Source organism: Megalobrama amblycephala, linkage group LG19 (genome assembly GCF_018812025.1).
Source record: "Megalobrama amblycephala isolate DHTTF-2021 linkage group LG19, ASM1881202v1, whole genome shotgun sequence".
NCBI classification, from domain to species: domain Eukaryota; kingdom Metazoa; phylum Chordata; class Actinopteri; order Cypriniformes; family Xenocyprididae; genus Megalobrama; species Megalobrama amblycephala.
Window position 1 is genome coordinate 10,800,603 of NC_063062.1, and position 19,348 is coordinate 10,819,950.

General features: G+C 36.4%; 1 protein-coding gene across 1 annotated transcript in view; it reads right to left on the reverse strand.

Annotated features, from left to right (window-relative positions):
• The window catches only part of zfpm1 (zinc finger protein, FOG family member 1), an 89,716-nt gene that overhangs the window by 21,663 nt on the left and 48,705 nt on the right, over positions 1-19,348 (reverse strand). Inside the window, 1 exon segment of the mRNA XM_048168039.1 lies at positions 397-530. Coding sequence (XP_048023996.1) covers positions 397-530 — 134 coding nt within the window.

Here is a 19,348-nt window from a genome sequence, read left to right on the forward strand (position 1 = left end):
AATACACAATACATTTCACTGAATACCTACTCCTGAATCAAAAACATGCAACATTTTGTATGCATCCATCTTATATGGAAATCAGCCAAGCGAGGAACTTTGCCTGTGTGTAAAAGTGTGTACGAGTGTGTGTTATCTCTAAAATGTTTGAGAACATGGTCTGAGCCAGGAAACCTCTCCCAGAGCTGACATCACATGACCTACAGCACATGACTGATACTCTAATACAACACAGTATATGGTAGCGTGTCAAAAAACACTTGATATTAGCAACTCCAATATAACATGTTGTTTGTTTCTAACTGTAATGTTAGTTATGACTGAACAGTGGTGAGATAGGAATCTTAACCAAATATCCTCATGACATGATCGATGACCCCTTCATATCACTCTTACCTCATTGGCAGGTCCATCTGTGGTCTCTCCTGATTGGATGCTGCCAGAAAACGGACCCCACACAGTGTCACCTGACAGGTCTCTGAGGGCCAGGACCTTGATGTCATCAGCACTGCCGCTTAGCATAAGATCATCTGTTTACACACAGTGGGAGAAAGAGTGTAAATATATCAGAGCAACCATTAAAAGAAGGAGTGTTGGTTTGTTTTTTGGTGATTGCTAAAGGTGATAGCTACTGCTAATCCTTAAAGGGATAGTTCACCCAAAAATGAAAATTCTGTCATCATTTAATCACCCTCGAAGTTGTTCCAAACCTGTATGAATTTCTTTTTTCTGCTGAACACAAAAGAAGATATTTTGAAGAATATGAGTAACCAAACAGTTGATTACCGTAGTATAGAAAAAATACTATGGAAGTCAATGAGACCCATCAACCGACATTCCTCAAAATATCTTCTTTTGTGTTCAGCATTAGAAATAAATTCATACAGGTTTGGAACAACTTGAGGGTGAGTAAATGATGACAGAATTTTCATTTTTGGGTGAACTATCCCTTTAAGTAGGAAGCATCAATATTAAAATTCTAGCTGATAAGCTGCTAATTTTCTTCATGTTATGAACGATAACCAATTCATGGTCGCTATTAAAGTTTTGTCTAAATAAATAAAAAAAAAAAAAAAAAAAAACCAATCATTTCAATGTTACAAATGAAATTAACATCATAACAGTATAATGTACGGTGTAAAAAAAAAAAAAAAAAAAATCATTTGGAGATAACATTTAACAGTGTTATTAAATTTGAAAAAAAAACTTTTAGTGAGAATTAGATAATGCCAAAGATAAATCTATGTATCTAGGTAAATGTAAAAAAAAAAAAAAAAAAAAAAAAAAAAAAAAAATCAATATAATCGATAAATTATTAAAATAAAATAAAAAAAATAATCATTTAACTGTTATTAAATTAGAAGTGTTTCTAAAGATCAACTTTAAGTGAGCATTAGATAATCCTAAAAGTATATCTAAAGAAAAAAAAAAATCCAATAACATAATATGATAAATAATTGAAAGAATAATAAATAAATGGTACAGAAACAATCTAAGCAATATCTAGGAACCAGAATACCAGAGACTTGAAGGCTGGCTCTTTCGACTTTGTCGGGCCAACAAGCAACAACCTAGCAACCGCATGTGTAAAAACCACTCAAACACCTTAAGCAAACCATATCTATTTCAGTCTTTATCCTTATTGACTATCAATTCGAAAACAGACTACCAAGTTTAGTACCACTGATTTTGCTGAGTTCAACATGTTCCTGGGTCAACATTTTTGTTGATCCTGGAACAACATTCAAATCAACCAATCAGATTTGAGGGACAAGTTTACAGATTATGTCAAGTTTAGGCTTAAAATCATGAATTGGTGCTTCTAAATCAGTGTTATTCATCTAACATTTCCCTCTGATTTTTGGGATAACTTATGGGTAGGGTTAGGTTTAGGGGTAGGAATAGGGTTAAGACTAAATTTTCAGACTGGAATGTTGTTCCAGGATCAACAAAATATGTTGACCCAGGAACGCATCTAACTCAGCAAAATCAGGACGTGCAGTACCACTAGGGGGAGTTTGGCGCTCACCGAGCAGTGACACTGGACCAAAACAGGGACAACTTCTGTACTTCCTATTATAGATAAGTGCAGTGTGATGGGAGTCAAGGCTTTGGTGAGTCACAAACGCAGGCCTAACACAGGAACAAACACAGGCTCCACAAATAGAGATATGGCACAGCTAACACAATACCCAACCGTTCACTCAACCTAGTATTTATGCTTTAAATATACATTTATTAGGAAAGCTCTTCCGCACATGTCCTCGCTACAGTTGGTATTGGTAACTTAAAAGTAGAGTCGCTGGAAAGGCCGACCTGTGGTGGTGCTCCAGTCCATTCCAGCATCTTCATCCCAGTGCAGCTCTGTTTAACTACCCCCTCCCTTCAGCCCCCCCACCAGCCTCGCTTTTGGGGGTCGGGCTAAAGTGCCGGGGCCGATAAGAGTGTTTGTCTAACACTCTCCATGTCAAAACACTCATCTATCTTCTCTGTATCTATCCCCACCAGAGAACAACAGACAGACGCTGATAAAATGGCTTTCCCACAGCCAAGACGTGGAGCGGGGGAGGGCGTGAGGGAGAGAGAGGGCAACGGGAGTGAGAGAGAAGGGTACATAGGTGGAATGGGACCGATGCAGGACAGAAACGCATCACCGAGTGAGAAAGAGATTTACCAGAAAATATCATTGTAATGGTCTAAAAGGCAGTATTAAATGATTAGTTATAAATCAGTCAGTGGTGGGTTTGGTTTGTTATTAATGAGAGGTTAGGCCTCTATCAGCAGTCTAAAGTCCAGTGTTGTACATCCGCAGCACAGAGTCAATGACTCCTATCTACTGTACGCCTTCTAATCTAAGCCCAGCATCAGTACCCACCCTGACCTCTCACATGACCCAATCTTATCACTACAGCAGCCATTATTACCAGCACACTACTATATCACTGGCATAATTCCTAAGCAATTCCTACACCATCTGTGATCAGCAGATGGTGACTGCCAACAGGTAGATTTTCCACAGTAAAATTTCAGGTGTCTGAATAAGTGAATCCAACGGAAAAAGGTCCAGGTAAACAATAACAAGCAAACAAACAAAACAATACGATTTCCAAACCCTTTCGATTCTTGCAAATTTTACTGACAATTAAAGGTGCAGTGTGTGAATTTTAGCGGCATGTAGCGGTGAGGTTGCGAACTGCAATATAGAGAAGCTACGGTGGCAAACACAAGACAAAAATGTCGTCGTCTCAGACAGCAGAGAGTAGCCAGTCAAGCAAACGCGCTCAGAAGAGAAATTCGTCCGTTTAGGGCTGCTGTAGAAACATGCCGGCACAAAATGGCGACTTAACATGTAAGGGGACCTGCGGTGTGCGTAGATAGAAATGGCTCATTCTAAAAGGTAATAAAAACGGTTCATTAGTAAAGGTTGCGTGATGCAATTCTGTGTGCAATACACACCACTGAAAACATAGTTATGTATATTATATTGCATTTCTGTCAATAGATTCTCTTTAATTTTACACATTGCAACCTTTAAGCACATTTTACCCAAAAATTTGTTTTTGCAATTTCTTATACTCTCAAAAGTGATTCTATACAAAATCCCAGTAAAGCAATGACTAAAAAAAACTCCAATAAAATATATTAATTAATTAATTAATAATACAGACTACTTCTACTGATAATAATAATAATTATATAATTTGACATTAATAATAGGTATTATTATACGTATTAGTATTAAATAAAAAATGATAATATTAATTGCTATACATAACACAATATATATATATATATATATATATATATATATATATATATATATTATAAAAATGTGGTCATTCTTAACATAATATATTGAAGTGGACATGTAACGTAAGTTGAGATAGTCTTTTTTCCCCCCTATTGTGGTGTATGTGTGACAAAATGGCATCATGTACAAGAAAAAATGTAGGGTGTGACTTGATTTTGTCCAATAGGAATTGATTGGATGGTTGGATTGTTGTGGCTTGCCATTGGTCAGTATCATGTGAGTGACAGGTTGCCAGTAGCACGTAAACAGAGAAGAGAAGCAATGTTGCTGCAAGAGGGAGGGGAAGTTATTTGGATTAAAGATAACGAGGGCATGTGCTTTTTTTTATTATGATGTGCATGGATAAATCATTTAATAAATACTGCATTATTTAATAAAAATAGGAAGTGTCAAATTTGGTTTCATGGTAACTTTAAGTACACAGTTCTGCCACACCTTTCCATCAAGTTAATTGTTTTCAGGGCATCTGCTGGACAATTTACAACCCTAACCCTCGTGAACAACCCAAACACCTCTCTAAAGACTAAGAAGTCTTATCTTCAAAACCCTACCATTTTCCCACACAATACACTGACACAATTGTGACGCTGCCCTTGTGTTGGGCCATAGCAACTCCCCTACAATAACCCCATCAACCTTATCGATAGCTCTGAGTGACCGGTTTCCAAAAATGTACGTCGCCCTTATCGATAGCGATGAGTCCACACAGCTCTTATCAATAGCTCTACACACTTGCAGTGTCCACACAGCGCCTTATCAATATGCCTGCCTCCGCAGACACCAAAGTAGCCAGTGTTCTATATAAAAAAAGAAAATCACCCCATCATTAACCCAACACCATCAGACAAAACACAGAGAGAGAAAGAAAGAAAGAAAGAAAGAAAGAAAGAAAGAAAGGATGAATTCAGCTGCACATCATACAAGAGGAAAATGTTCTACAAAAGAGCAATTCTCAAGCAGCAGCAATGTGGTAAACACCCTGAAGGCAACACAAATCACTCCATGGTGGGAGCTGAGAAACCAGTCGTACTCACAGTTATCACAGCCACACACTTCCTTTAAAGGAGGATTCACCTTAGCTCAACTAACACCAAACAAAAACACAAAATTTCCTTCTTATAACGACCAATTCTCAATTAACATAACATATTTGTGCTTGACTTCGCATATCATTTGCATGCAAGTATACATGACTGGGTTGTTGTTCAGAGATATTTTTTGTAAATTTGGCAGTCACGGTTATGCAAAGACAGATGAACGTTGGTTATAAAACTGCCATAAAATGAGGCAATTAATTAACGATCACACAGATTCCAGTGAAAATTGGTTACTGATGGGCTGTGGCTTTAACTTTTTTCACTGGGAGTTGTATGTATAATACACACAGACACACACACACGCATAGAGGGGAAATGAATAAACAGTTGCAGAATTGCATCACGCAAACATCCCAGATTTTGCAATCATTTTGCAATCATTACCTGCTGCAGTATTACTATTACTTTTGTATTATTATTACTACTATTACTAGTGAATCTGATGCTAAAACAACTAGGGATGCACAGTACATCACTACCATAACAGTAAAGGACAATATTCAATATTTAGCCTAATTTTGCATGTGTCATTTCCTTATTTTTACATTAAGGTCGCATTTGCCATCATCTAATACTCACTTAAATCTTTAAAGCCACTAATAATTTAATCATTTTAAGTTTATTTGTACATAATTCTGTAAATATTTATTTCTGGATTCACGGTTTCCTTGTAAAAACCATCGGGTGTATTTTCTTCAAGATAATGAGATGCTAAAAAGCATTAATTCCAATCGGTCTCTTCCGGATTCATCTCGTCACACAAGTTATCAGTATCTGAACCTGTTTATTTTATTTATTATTATTTTAACACTTTAACACTTTTATGTTACATACTCTAAACAACATTAATAGGGAGACGTAACAGTAATGTTTAGAAAATCTCAAAATAAATATCCATTTTTCAAGATTTTTTATATATAATGTTGTGATATCTAAATTCACCAGTAGCATTTAGTTATTGTTAATTTAATTAGACAAAATAGCCAATTATCTGTTATTAGTCATAACATGATGAGAAATTATTTTAGGCTATTTAATATTAATAGTATCCACCAGAATGCATCCCTAAAAACAATGCATGGAATTTATCAACATTATTCATTCTTAGCGATTTCTCCTCTCAATATATTTTGATTTTTGACTGGTAACAGTTTCATACTTAATTTCCCTTTTAGCTTTAACCTTATCAGATATGTTTCTGAAAAACACTCAATATGAGTCCAACACAAACAAGCAGCCTCATATTCTCATAACGACAAAATTGAGCGAGTTCATCTTTTTAAAGCTCCAGTGACTCGCTCCTCTTTATTGGATAAAAAAAAAAGCAAGTAGTTATCCAGTCGGCCCCAATTCAGGTTTCCGTGGCTCCTTTGGCTTCTCTATCAGGACTAATTGATTTTTAAAAAGACTATTGTTGATATCAAATGAGCAGATCGCTCCGTGGCCATTGATTTTTTGACACAGTACAACAGGAAATCTTTATCAGAGCCACACTCCGACCCTACGCTAATAGGTGGGGTTTAACCTCTGCTGAATGACAAATCCCACACTTTCCTAACCCACTGAGAGTGAAAATGGAGTGTGTTTGTCAGCGAGCATGTGTGTAACACTAGTAAGAGAAGTGGCTATTCTGTAGTTCATCAGCAGTGATCAACAATCGCACACACACACACACACACACACACACACTCACATTCACACAACAGTCCCTGATAACTCACCCAAGCGTCCGTGGGTCAAAGAGTACGGTTGAGAAGATACAAATTTCTGGGATAGGCATCGTATATTCAGCACAGCATCATTTCCATTTTACCCTTCTTTTGCTGGGTAGAGATAAGACACCTGCGTTCGCCACTCTCATCAGATGAGCTTCAACAGAACTTTATCATTGACATTTACTACTGTTTACACAACTAATTTCTCTTAACTGTACTTCTGAACTTTTATCTGACCAACACAAGGCCTGGAAAAGAGCTGATGCCAAACAGCAAATATGCAAAGGGATAGAGAAGATGAGCTATGCTCAAATAGAAAGCGTTCCACACTGCTGCAAAGATGTGGCTTTGAAGACACATGCCTGGAGAAACAAATAAAGACTTTGAGCTGTATGTTAGATTCCACTATGGAGAAACATTTGAAGTGCTGAAGAGAGTAGAAATGAGAGAAATGCAGGTCTGATGGACACAATGAGAAATATATCTAAATCTAAATTTAAAACATATTCACACTATATATAGAACATACTTTTTTAACAGACGCAAAGCACCATTACCATTTTGGACGTACCATTAGTCTTTACAAGGTGGAAAAGGAACATATTGAAGGGTTTGTCCTTCATTTTAAGGGGTCAAAAACTAGGGTTTAGTTACTTCATAGTCATGAAATATAAATTGCTATACATGGACATTCATTTTTTTGGAGAGCTTTTGATTGGACAAAAATCTGTGTAGTGCAGGATGAGTCATCAATATTTGTTTCCATGAGAAACAAGGTCAATTTTAAATGCGTATACATCTGCTAAAAAGGATTTGAGTCTATACAAGTATATAGCTAATAGACACAAACCTCTAATTTTGATTTCATGGGGTTTGGAAATGACGTTTAACAGGTAATACATTGCTTTAGGAGAACAGTTTTGTGTTTAATTTTTGCCCTTAATGCTGCTACTTTAATTAATTTATACATTTGACTGTCTTCTGGTTAAGAGACCATATAGATGCTCTATAATCTTCTGTATGACTGCAGGCCTGATCTTGTGTGTGTGCGTTTTCAGCTGCTTTTCCTTGTCTTCCACCACCGTTACCCTTTCACAAATTGAAAGTGAGGACCTTCCAGAAACTCGTCCTGATAATCACACATAAATTAATTAGAAAATGTTTCTTGACATTCTCGCTGCATAGACAGGGGAAAAGACTCCGGGAAAAGCCATCAAATTAATTGTACGGTATGTGACTTTGATAATTAATTCAATAATTATTTCATGTCTACTTTAGCAACTCCTTCTGGCTGGAAAAAGGACATTTTGATGATAGCGGCGTAAGGATTTAGATTCTGAAAGGAAAGTATGGGAAATTACACTGAAATACAGGGTGAGAGATTTTAAACGCTAAAAACTAGACTTCCGTGAGTGCAAACACACATTTGGCCAACATTTAAAATGCATGAATTATCACTGCATTAAATAAAATATTCAAATAAATAATGCTAGACCTTTTCTCAAAACATTTTAACTAATTGCTTTAAACCAACCAATCCCAAGGTGATCAAAATTTCTTTTTGCAAAATGTTTCCCTTCAACAGTGTGCCTGTGCTATCTTTCATTACAAAAATTGCTGTTATTACCATCATTACCATTTGGCTTAATACTTTATTATAATGCAAATAAATGAATGATTTTTTTTAAAGGTGCCCTAGATTCAAAATTTGAATTTACCTCGGCATAGTTGAATAACAAGAGTTCAGTACATGGAAAAGACATACAGTGAGTTTCAAACTCCATTGCTTTCTCTTTCTTATGTAAATCTCATTTGTTTAAAAGACTTCCGGAAAACACGCGGATCTCAACATAACACCGACTGTTACGTAACAGTCGGGGTGTACGCCCCAATATTTGCATATGCCAGCCCATGTTCCCAACATTATGAAAGGCATTAGACAAGGGCAGCCAGTAACGTCTTGATCTGCACAGGTGAATCATCAGACTAGGTAAGCAAGAACAACAGCGAAAATGGCAGATGGAGCAATAATAACTGAAATGATCCATGATAGCATGATATTTTTAGTGATATTTGTAAATTGTCTTTCTAAATGTTTCGTTAGCATGTTGCTAATGTACTGTTAAATGTGGTTAAAGTTACCATCGTTTCTTACTGAATTCACGGAGACAAGAGCCGTCGCTATTTTCATTTTTAAACACTTGCAATCTGTATAATTCATAAACACAACTTCATTCTTTATAAATCTCTCCAACAGTGTAGCATTAGCCGTTAGCCACGGAGCACAGCCTCAAACTCATTCAGAATCAAATATAAACATCAAAATAAATACTTTACTCACATAATTCGAAGCATGCATACAGCATGCATGACGAACATCTTGTAAAGATCCATTTGAGGGTTATATTAGCTGTGTGAACTTTGTAAATGTGCTGTAATATAATCGAGAGTTCGTGTGGCAGGGAGCACGCGAATTAAAGGGGCGGCGCGCTGAAAAAAATCAGTGCATAGTTAATGATGCCCCAAAATAGGCAGTTAAAAAAATTAATTTAAAAAAAATCTATGAGGTATTTTGAGCTGAAACATTCAGGGGACACCTTAGACTTATATTACATCTTTTAAAAAAAAGTTCTAGGGCACCTTTAAAGGATTAGTTCACTTTAAATGAAAATTACTCCAAGCTTTACTCGCCCTCAAGCCATCCTATATGACTTTCTTCTTTCTGATGAACTCAATCTGAGTTATATTAATAAATATCCTGACACGTCCAAGCTTTATAATGGCAGTGAATGGGAAACAACGAGTATGAAGCTCAAGAAAGTGCTTCCATCCATCCATCATAAACATACTCCACACGACTCCAAGGGGTTAATAAAGGCCTTCTGAAGTGAAGCGATGCATTTGTGTAAGACGGTCTGGTGGAAGCTAGATATTTTACTTTATAACTTGTTAAATATGGATATTTTTCTTACACAAACAGTTCAGAAGGTCTTTATTAACCCCTCGGAGCCGTGTGAAGTAAGTTTTGATGGATGAATGTACTTTCTTGAGCTTCATACTTCTTGTTTCCCATTCACTGATGCCATTATAAAGCTAGGATGCATCAGGATATTTATTAATATAACTTTGATTGTGTTCATCAGAAAGAAGAAAGTCATATACTCCTAGGATGGCTTGAGGGTGAGTAAAGCTTGGGCTAATTTTCATTTAAAAAGAAAGTGAACTAATCTTTTATGTACGGCTAAACAGTCTAAGACACTGTATGTGTTGTAACAAACTACTCTATAAAAAACAGTCTGAAATAGGAAACTGCCAATGACTAAAAGCCTGAAGGAAATAAATATTTAATTGATTTAATCAAACCATGAATCTAATATCAATGCAAAACAAAAAAGGCCCTATGCTGCCAGTTTCTTCATAATTGCCTATAAAATGTTTCTCAAGTTTAACTGTTTACAAGGCGCAAATGACATATGCAAGTGGCACAAGGCCTGGCGGAGGAAAGATATAGAGCAGGAGGGAGGAAGGACAAACTGAAATGCAGGGCAGAGAAAGAGAGACAGGAAGCGGCAGGAAAGCGCAGGCATCTGATAGGGCTGGTAATCGGCGTGGCAGTGTCCCGTCTGCAGCCGCCAGTTCGCGGGCCACATGGAGCAGCTGGGGAGATAGCAGTGGGGGACGGCAGTGAGAAATGTTCCTCCAGATTAAAGCCCACACCTCTCAATCATCAACAGGGTAAGAGAGTGACAGACAGAAAGGGAAGAGTATGTTCTTAATTACAGATAAATGCCCCTTCCTACACAGTCAATCATCATTGTGTGAGCCGTACAGGGAAACGCTCACTTATTCACACACGCGGTCGCTCTAAACATTTTCATGTGACGAGTATTAGCTTGCCGTTGAGCTCCGTTTAACCACAAGTGTGGGACGATTGTCCCGCAGCCCACTGTGTGCAATAAAGTTCCAGTATTCTGCAGGTGTGTGGGATGCGTGCCAAATTCAAAGACGGTGAAAAAAAAAAAAATACAAACTGACAAACTTAAGACACATTTGTTACTGTTCATTTATGATATAAGCTTCAACTGAATCGCCCATCAGATATACTGATTCTTGTAAAAACAACAGAAAAAAAGCATGCATACCCAGGGGCATCATGCACTGATTTTTTTGAGGGGGCACCAGTCGCTCTGCTGGTTGTAAGGAAGAAAACAATTCTTAATGAATTAAAGACATGTTAGTCCAGTAGTAGGGATGCCATTCTTAAAGGGATAGTTCACCCAAAAATGAATATTCTGTCATCATATATTCACCCTCATGTTGTTGCAAACCTTTATGAATTTCTTTCTTCTGCTGAACACAAATGAAGATATTTTGAAGAATATGTGTAACCAAACAGTTGATGGACCCCACTGACTTCAATAGTATGGGAAAAATTCTATGGAAGTCAATGGGATCCATCCAACATTCTTCAGAATATCTTCTATTGTGAAAGAAATTCATACAGGTTTGAACAACATGAGGGTGAGTAAATGATGACAGAATTTTCATTTTTGGGTGAACTGTTCCTTTAAATTTCGGGCTGATACATATAAGCTGATTATGTTATGACTGATAACCAATAAATCGCAGATAATTAGTCAATACAATAATTAGTCAGCATGAAACAGAAATCGCAAAAGTCTTTTCTTCCCTGTTGTGACGTATATCCGAGTGAACGGCTTCTCGAACAACAAAAAATGCAGGATGGGACTTGATTTTGTCCATCGGGAATTAGTAGATCGTTGTGGTTTGCTATTGCTGTGATCTCATGTGAGAGGTTGTTCCGCCCTCACGCCAATAAACATCATCAGAGAAAAGAAGAGAAGAGATGTCGCTACAAAGTTATTTTTATTAAAGATTACAAGGGCATATGATTAAAAAAAACAATATGGATGAATCATTTATAGCTAATAAATACTGCAAGATTTCATAAAAATAAGAATTATAATTTTGATTTTATGGTGACTTTCACACAAATGGATTAATTAACATTAACAATTAACAATACATTTATTACAGTATTTATTCATCTTTTTTAACGTTAGTTATTAAAAATACCACTATTGTTCATGTTAGATCAGGCCCATTAAATAATTTTAACAGATACAACTTTTGACTTTAACAATGTATGTGTCAAAATTAACATTAACTAATATTAATAAATGCTTTAGAAGTATTTTTCATTGTTTGTGCATGTTAAATGATGTAGTTAACTAATATTAACAAATGGAACCTTATTGTAAAGTATTACCTAAAATGCTATTGGCCTGTGTTGTCGAAACGTAAAGTCAATTATTTTAAACGCTAAAAGTGAATTTAGGCATCACATCATCATAATGTATCTTTAAGAAAAATGGATATGATGATGTCATTTGCTAAAGATGTATTATTAAATTATTAGTGTTGTTAAAGATCAACTTAAAGGGAGCATGAGATGACAGCAAAGATAAACTAAATGTAAAAACGAGAACTGAGCATGCACAGTTAAATATCCAGTATATAACCAATATAAACAGATACAGATAATTTACAATTCCCACATGTCAGGTCAGGAATCTGGGGAACACGCTGTGCTGGGATAAGAGGGTAACGTGGGGAAGTGAGAGCGTCTGAGAATGGAAGTTAACGGTCTGACGCTGGTCCCGCTCTGCTCAGCCTCAGATAACAGCTTCGCCCGAGTCCCTCATAGTGCAGCACAACCACAGCCGGATCTCAGGAAGAAATAATGTAAGATTGCAAAAGAAGGCAAGATAATCAGAATAACTGAAAACCATCAAGCTCACAGGCTGTCTTTCTGATATATCTACACTGCCAATACATTCTCGCCGACACAGGAATTATAAAAAAAAAAAAAAAAAAAAAAACACATTACGTTTGGTACACTGGCAAAATACCAGGTGCTGTTGTACAATGGCACTTCATGTGACTCTCTCAAAACACCTGCTATCATGCTCCTTTCATTCCATAAACCTGTTACAACATTAAAGTTGTTAGGTTTTACACAGTACACACTCTCTCTCTCTCTTGTATATTTTTCTAAAGAAAACAAAACTTCTGCTGCATGTAGAAGATTAATAGCCAGTACACAATTACAGACCTGCTTTAAGTTTATGTACTGGAGTCTTTTTATAGTTTGTATTTCTTTTGTACTGTTGTGTAACCCAAATAATCTTAACCACACTAACCACATAATTGACAGCATGTCAAGATTATTAGCATGTTTAGGCTGAGCTGAATTTGTCTAGACAGATACCAACATAGTGGTTTCAGGTTTCCACTAAATTCTGCTTACAAAACACATTCAAGAAATTATGAGAAAGAAAAACAAAGAGACCAAGTCAAGAAAGAAAGAAATTCAGTTTAGTACAGCAGGATATAGATCATCAAAGGTCTAGCAAAGCATCAGCGCCACCAATGCCCTTCCATTGAGAGTGACAGCAGATCAAAATAAACTTGTGAATGAATCTTTTGAATTAACTTTGAAATGTGGAGCACAATTGGATATTATATCCATACACTGCGGCGCTCTGATCTAAGCTTCTTCATTCAGCAGCGAAACAATGGGTCCAGGGATGAGATTGAATGACTCGCCAGTGAATTTCACTCCTGCAGATGGGTGTTGTAGACACGTCTGATAAAACCTCAGACTGCAGGCGCTTTTGTCTCCCTGAGAACAATATAAATATGTTTAACAAGGACTACCACACGCTACTCTGTATAATAATTAAATTCAATTCACTTGTTTGAACGGTAATATTCGGTTTTCTAGGTTCATCTGATTTAAAGCTGATGTGTGAGTATTTTTACTGTGAAAAGCATAACTGCCGTGGCACTATCAAAACACTGATACTCTGCTTGTTTGAGCATCGCACCCAGTCTAAAGGCCTGTTCACAGCAACATCGATAACTTTAAAGATAACTATATTAGTGTCCACACTACTGTTTATTCTAAGATTGTGCTTGTCTGCTGCTTTAAAATTCTGCGTTTTCTACTGGTCACAGAGAGTTGAAGAATGCGCTCATCACTGTCACTTTTTGTCAAGCCATCCAATCACAGTGGAGGAGGGGCGGGACAAATACCACACTGACCAACCGTCACATTCTGCTTGTACAACGATAACAAATGACAACAAGCACATCTCTTCATTCAAAACTAGTGCCAGAGCAAGTACGTTACAATACAAATACAAATTTTGCAAGAAATATATATATATATATATATATATATATATATATATATATATATATATATATATATATATATATATATATATATATATATATATATATATTAGGGCTGTCAAACGATTAATCACAATTAATCGCATACAAAATAAAAGTTTGAGTTTGCCTAATATATGTGGGTGTACTATGTGTAATTATTATGTATATATAAATACAAACACATCCATGTATATATTTGAGAAATATTTACAAGTATATGTATTTATTTATATTTTTATATAATTTATATTATATATATAAATACATTTTTTGTACATAAATAACATATTTCTCTTAAATATATACATTAATTTGTGTGTATTTATATATAAACACAACACGCGTCTTATTAATTACACACATTACTCACACATATATTATACAAACTCAAACTTTTATTTTGTATGCGATTAATCGCGATTAATCGTTTGACAGCCCTATATATATATATATATATATATATATATATATATTATATATATATATATATATGCAGTTACTGTGATACTCTGCGGCGAGTCCTACCAGTCTGGTCTGAAATATAAACACTTGCATTTTAAGTGTACCATGATGATTCAGGATAAGACAAAAACACGGTTTGGAAAATGGGTTCATGTTGTACATTCTCATTATATATTTTTTGTACATTTTGAACACAAAAAAAAAGTTGCGGACTATATACATTTTTTAATTGTAATCTTTTAAAAAGGCATCTGAAATAATACACTAAGTGCAATGTAGTGTTGTCAAAAATATTGATTTTTTGATGCATATCAATACTGAAATATCTGATCCACAGTACCAGCTGCGCTTTCTTGCACTCTCATCTTTCCGACAGCGAGTTGACACGCACTCACTTACTCACTCGTTTCATTTGCTCTGGATGATTGCATATTGTGCATAATTTTACTCATTCCTGCAAATCAGGAAGGTGCAAAAGGTGCCTATGTGTGAAACAGATACCCTCGGATTTCATCAAAAATATCTTGTATTTGTGTTCCAAAGACAAACGAAGGTCTTACAGGTTTGGAACGACATGAGGGGGAATAATTAATGACAGAAATTTCATTTTTGGGTGAACTAACCCTTTAAAGTGACAGCAGCCTAATATATCTGCTGCCAAATTATGAGATAAAATTAAAAATATCTATGTGTATAGCAGTTTTTCCCCATTGTATCAATGTCAGAATTGTGGCCAGTGAAAATGCTGTGTGGCTAGTAACTTTTTGAAAACCACTAGCCACAGTGGCTGGTGAGCAAAAAAATTAATGTTAAGAAAATATTCACAGCAACACCTCCAATATGTGTGTTGTGTATGGTATTTGCAGGAACATTTCATGACATTGGACTGACATCCGCAAATACATTTCTATTTAAATTTAGTTCCACTCTCTCACTCTTTCTGAGCTGTGCTGATATGTTTTTAATTTTCCAGCGCTCAGGACTCTTCAGGAGGTCCTATGCAGATTTTCCTGCTTCTCTGCTGACGCTGTAAAACCTGACCAACACCTCCGCACCTATCAGCGTCCCTGCAGCCCTCTCATCAATGCCAGTTCCAGCACCCGCAAATAATTTATCAGCCTTTAAATGCCACTGATAATATGCACACGCTGCTCCCTCCGATCCCTTATAATTAAATATGATAAAATCCCACCACACTAGGTAAATAATAATAATCATTATTATCATTGCCATTATAATGCTTTATTGGAGTAATTTGAATAACTTGTGTGGATAAGGAATGCTGATGGGGAGGGAATGCTAGCCAAGCAGGAACGTTATATGCGGAGCCAGTTTAGTCAAGGTCCTATTCCATCCTGTGAAACTCTAAAAGAGAAAGCAAGATCGAGAGAGAGAGAGAGAGAGAGAGAAAGAAAGAGGGGGAGAAGGGGAAAAAGGAGTAACGGTCCGCCAGCTAGAAGGGATTACTGTGACGGCCATTTGCATATCAAGAATTTTAAGCAGAGAGGAAAATATCAAACCCTCCAGCCAGCAAGGTCATTTTGAAGATAATTTTTTTCTTCATAATTTATTTTGCATATCATGCAGCAGGACACGTTATAGATTAAAAAGCTGCTTTGCCATATCAACCCATTCCTGACACTTCTGCCTCACCACTGCCTATCAATTCATTCAACAGAACCCCACCCTGAAAAATATTCTATAAAGATACAGAAGTAATTAACAAATAACAAGCAAGAATTTTCCATGGACGTTACGTATGGATGCTTTAAAGGACGAATAGACCACCCATGCAAATTAAATTGATGCACATGGTGAATTTAAAAAAAAAATAATAATAATACCCATATTTCTGAGTGACAATTCTAAATGGATGTATAATATGCTAAAAGGCTCACATACTTTTTCATTTTAATTCAGTAAATTGTATACTTACAGCTTCAAAACTGATAAGGAACACATAAATAAGCATACTTGTTTATTTATGGCCCATGTTTTATCTCTATCTCTGTATCTATGAGTTTTGTGTATGCGTATACAATAAAGCTTTATATAAACTGATAAGAAGGACATTGGATGAGAACCTGCCTAGCTAAGAACTTTCTGGAAACATTAGATCAATATATGAAAGGTCAAATAGAAATAGAACACAGAGAAATGGTCAGTACAGAATGACAAAAACACTGCATAATGACTGAAAAATACGCGGAATTCATGAGCTGGCTGCCACTGTCCATCCATACCATCACCTAAAGCCCACAAGAAAGAGTAAAACAGGATGTGACATCATCAGAAAAGGCTGAGGTCAGTCTGGTCGTTAACACCAGAACTCGGCTAATGACAATAATGCAAACAATGCACAATGAAACCATTGAACCGAACATTTAACTCCCAGACAACTTGCACCAAATGAACGCATGAACAAACACCCTGCGACTCCGCCCCTGATGCTGAGGGGCCAAAACAACAAGAAACAAGGAAAAAGTGCATGTCTGCATTCTGCAGGGGGGCGTTAGTGGGGATGGAGAGCCCAATGGTGGGATGTGGGGTGGTGTGAGGGGGGTCATGATGATAAGGGAAAAATTCAGACCGGTCAAAGTTTCCCTTTTGCCAATCGTGCTCCTGATAAAGGCAGTGCCTGCTCCAGTACTGATAGAAGGCCTATCTCTCTCCTGCTCCCCCCTCTTTATTTCTTTCTCTCTCTCTCTCTCTTGCTCTTTCTCTCCCCGTCTTCCTCATTCTCCTGGCAGTTAGTTTGCGAGGGAAGGGGGGGGGCGAAGCCTATCGCAATCACATCGCCAGCGCTGTCATCAAGCGGCAACCGCACAGCAATTAATATCACTCCAATTACTGTTAAAAGGACAGGCTGGAACAGGACGATAATAAACACATCCTTGACGTGAAAAATTAAAACACACATACACACGGGGAGACACACATATTTAGGCGATTTCTAAATATTCGAGATAAAGAAAATGCCTTGCATATTGAATCATGTCATACTCTACTAGATCCCCACTATCGCTATAAGCTGTACTGCTCAGCCGTGTGGTCCTGAGAGAAATAGATGGAGAAAAATGATAGAAAAAGCCTTATTACGTTATCCAGGCCGATATTAAAGAGTACCAATTTGTTTTTACACTCACAGTGCAGTAAAATCTTAATGTTCTTAGGATGTCTTCGATTTTATACATCCAGTTTGAAGGCAAGAAAACAACTCAAAAACATCCTAGAGGTTGATGAATACTTATCATACTTTTGCACTTTTGAGTCTTCACCAGGGTGACTGGCGTGGGAACAACTGGGAACTGGCTAAAAACCTGTTTAAACTAGCCTAAACTAAGCTGGTCTTCAACTGCTTTAGTGGTCTCCAGCTGAAAGATGGCCAAAACACCTTTAAAACCAGCAACAGACCAGAATAACAGCTTAAGCCCAAAGTATAGTTCACTTTTTACGCGTACACAAGGGTCAGCGTACAGTGCGCGTGACACGAATTTCGTCATCAGTACGCTCGTACTGTACGCTCACCGCCAGATTTTTTTAACCACGCGTACTTGTACGTGCAGGTTGCACATGCGCATTACATTTTTTTTGCAGTAATTAGTTTATCCACAAGGTGGCAACTGTGTCCTGGGGGCATCTATTCACAAGGTAGTCATAGAAAAACTGCATAAACAGAACGGACGGGAACACATGCAAGCTACAGCGAGGATGGAGGCCTACATAGACGAGAGATTGTGTGAAGAGGTTACAAAGTACCCTCATTTTTACAACTCTAGCATGAAAGAATACAAAGATCCATGGGTTATAACTTGTGGTGAGAGATTGCTTAAAACTGCGCATGCGTCGAAACACCTCTATATGTGTACAAGTCAAATGAAGTATACTTTCCAAGGCTGTGCGTTTGACTGTGTGTGTACTAGCATACGCGCAAAAAAAACAAAGTACACCCAGGGCTTTAGGCTGGTTTAAGATGTGTTTTTTTGGCAAGAATGGCAGTAGTTCTAAACTGAATTTGCTTTAGGACCCAGTTTGAACTAGGGCTGTCAAACGATTAATCGCGATTAATCGCATACAAAATAAAAGTTTGAGTTTGCATGATATATGTGTGAGTACAGTATGTAATTAATATGTATATATAAATACACACAAATTAATGTACATATTTAAGAGAAATATGTACAAAATAATTTTTATTTATATATAATATAAATAAATACATATATTTATAAATATTTCTCAAATATATACATGAATATGTTTGTATTTATATATATATAATAATTATGCACAGTACACCCACATATATTATGCAAACTCAAACTTTTATTTTGTATGCGATTAATCGCGATTAATCGTTTGACAGCCCTAGTTTGAACATTAAGTAGCAACCCAACATTTTTATGATAAATGTTATTTATCATAAAAAAACTAAATAAAAATGCCCTCGAATTGAAACGTTTTAACTAAGTTATTAATAACTTATCAAACCTGAAAAATAATATTAATATACTTATGATAAAAATATTTATATTAAAATATGCACATTTATATTACTTCATATTTATCATGTAAATACAGATGTGTCACGTATAACAATTTAAATTATGTGTGATAGGACTAACCAGCATGTTTTCTTCTGTTGTTAGCTGCTTTGTACCACAAATATAGAACATGAAGTGACCAATAGTAAAACAGCTTAGTATGAAGATATTTGCACTGGTTATCTTACTGCAAAACAGGGCTGGCTGCATGAGAGAAACACAAGTCCCAACTCTCACAGAGACTATTAGAACATTTCTGAGACATTGTGTGGTCAATAAATGCACTAGAGTTTTTTTCTGAGTCAACAGTCATGCATTTACATGATAACTTAGTGGTCTGACCTGGAGTTAAAGCATTGTTTAATGAGGCTCCATTGGAAACAGGTTTGAAAGTTTATCAGAATTCTCAAACGTGCCACAAAAAGTGACTAAGCACTGGATAGTGTACAGTAGTTT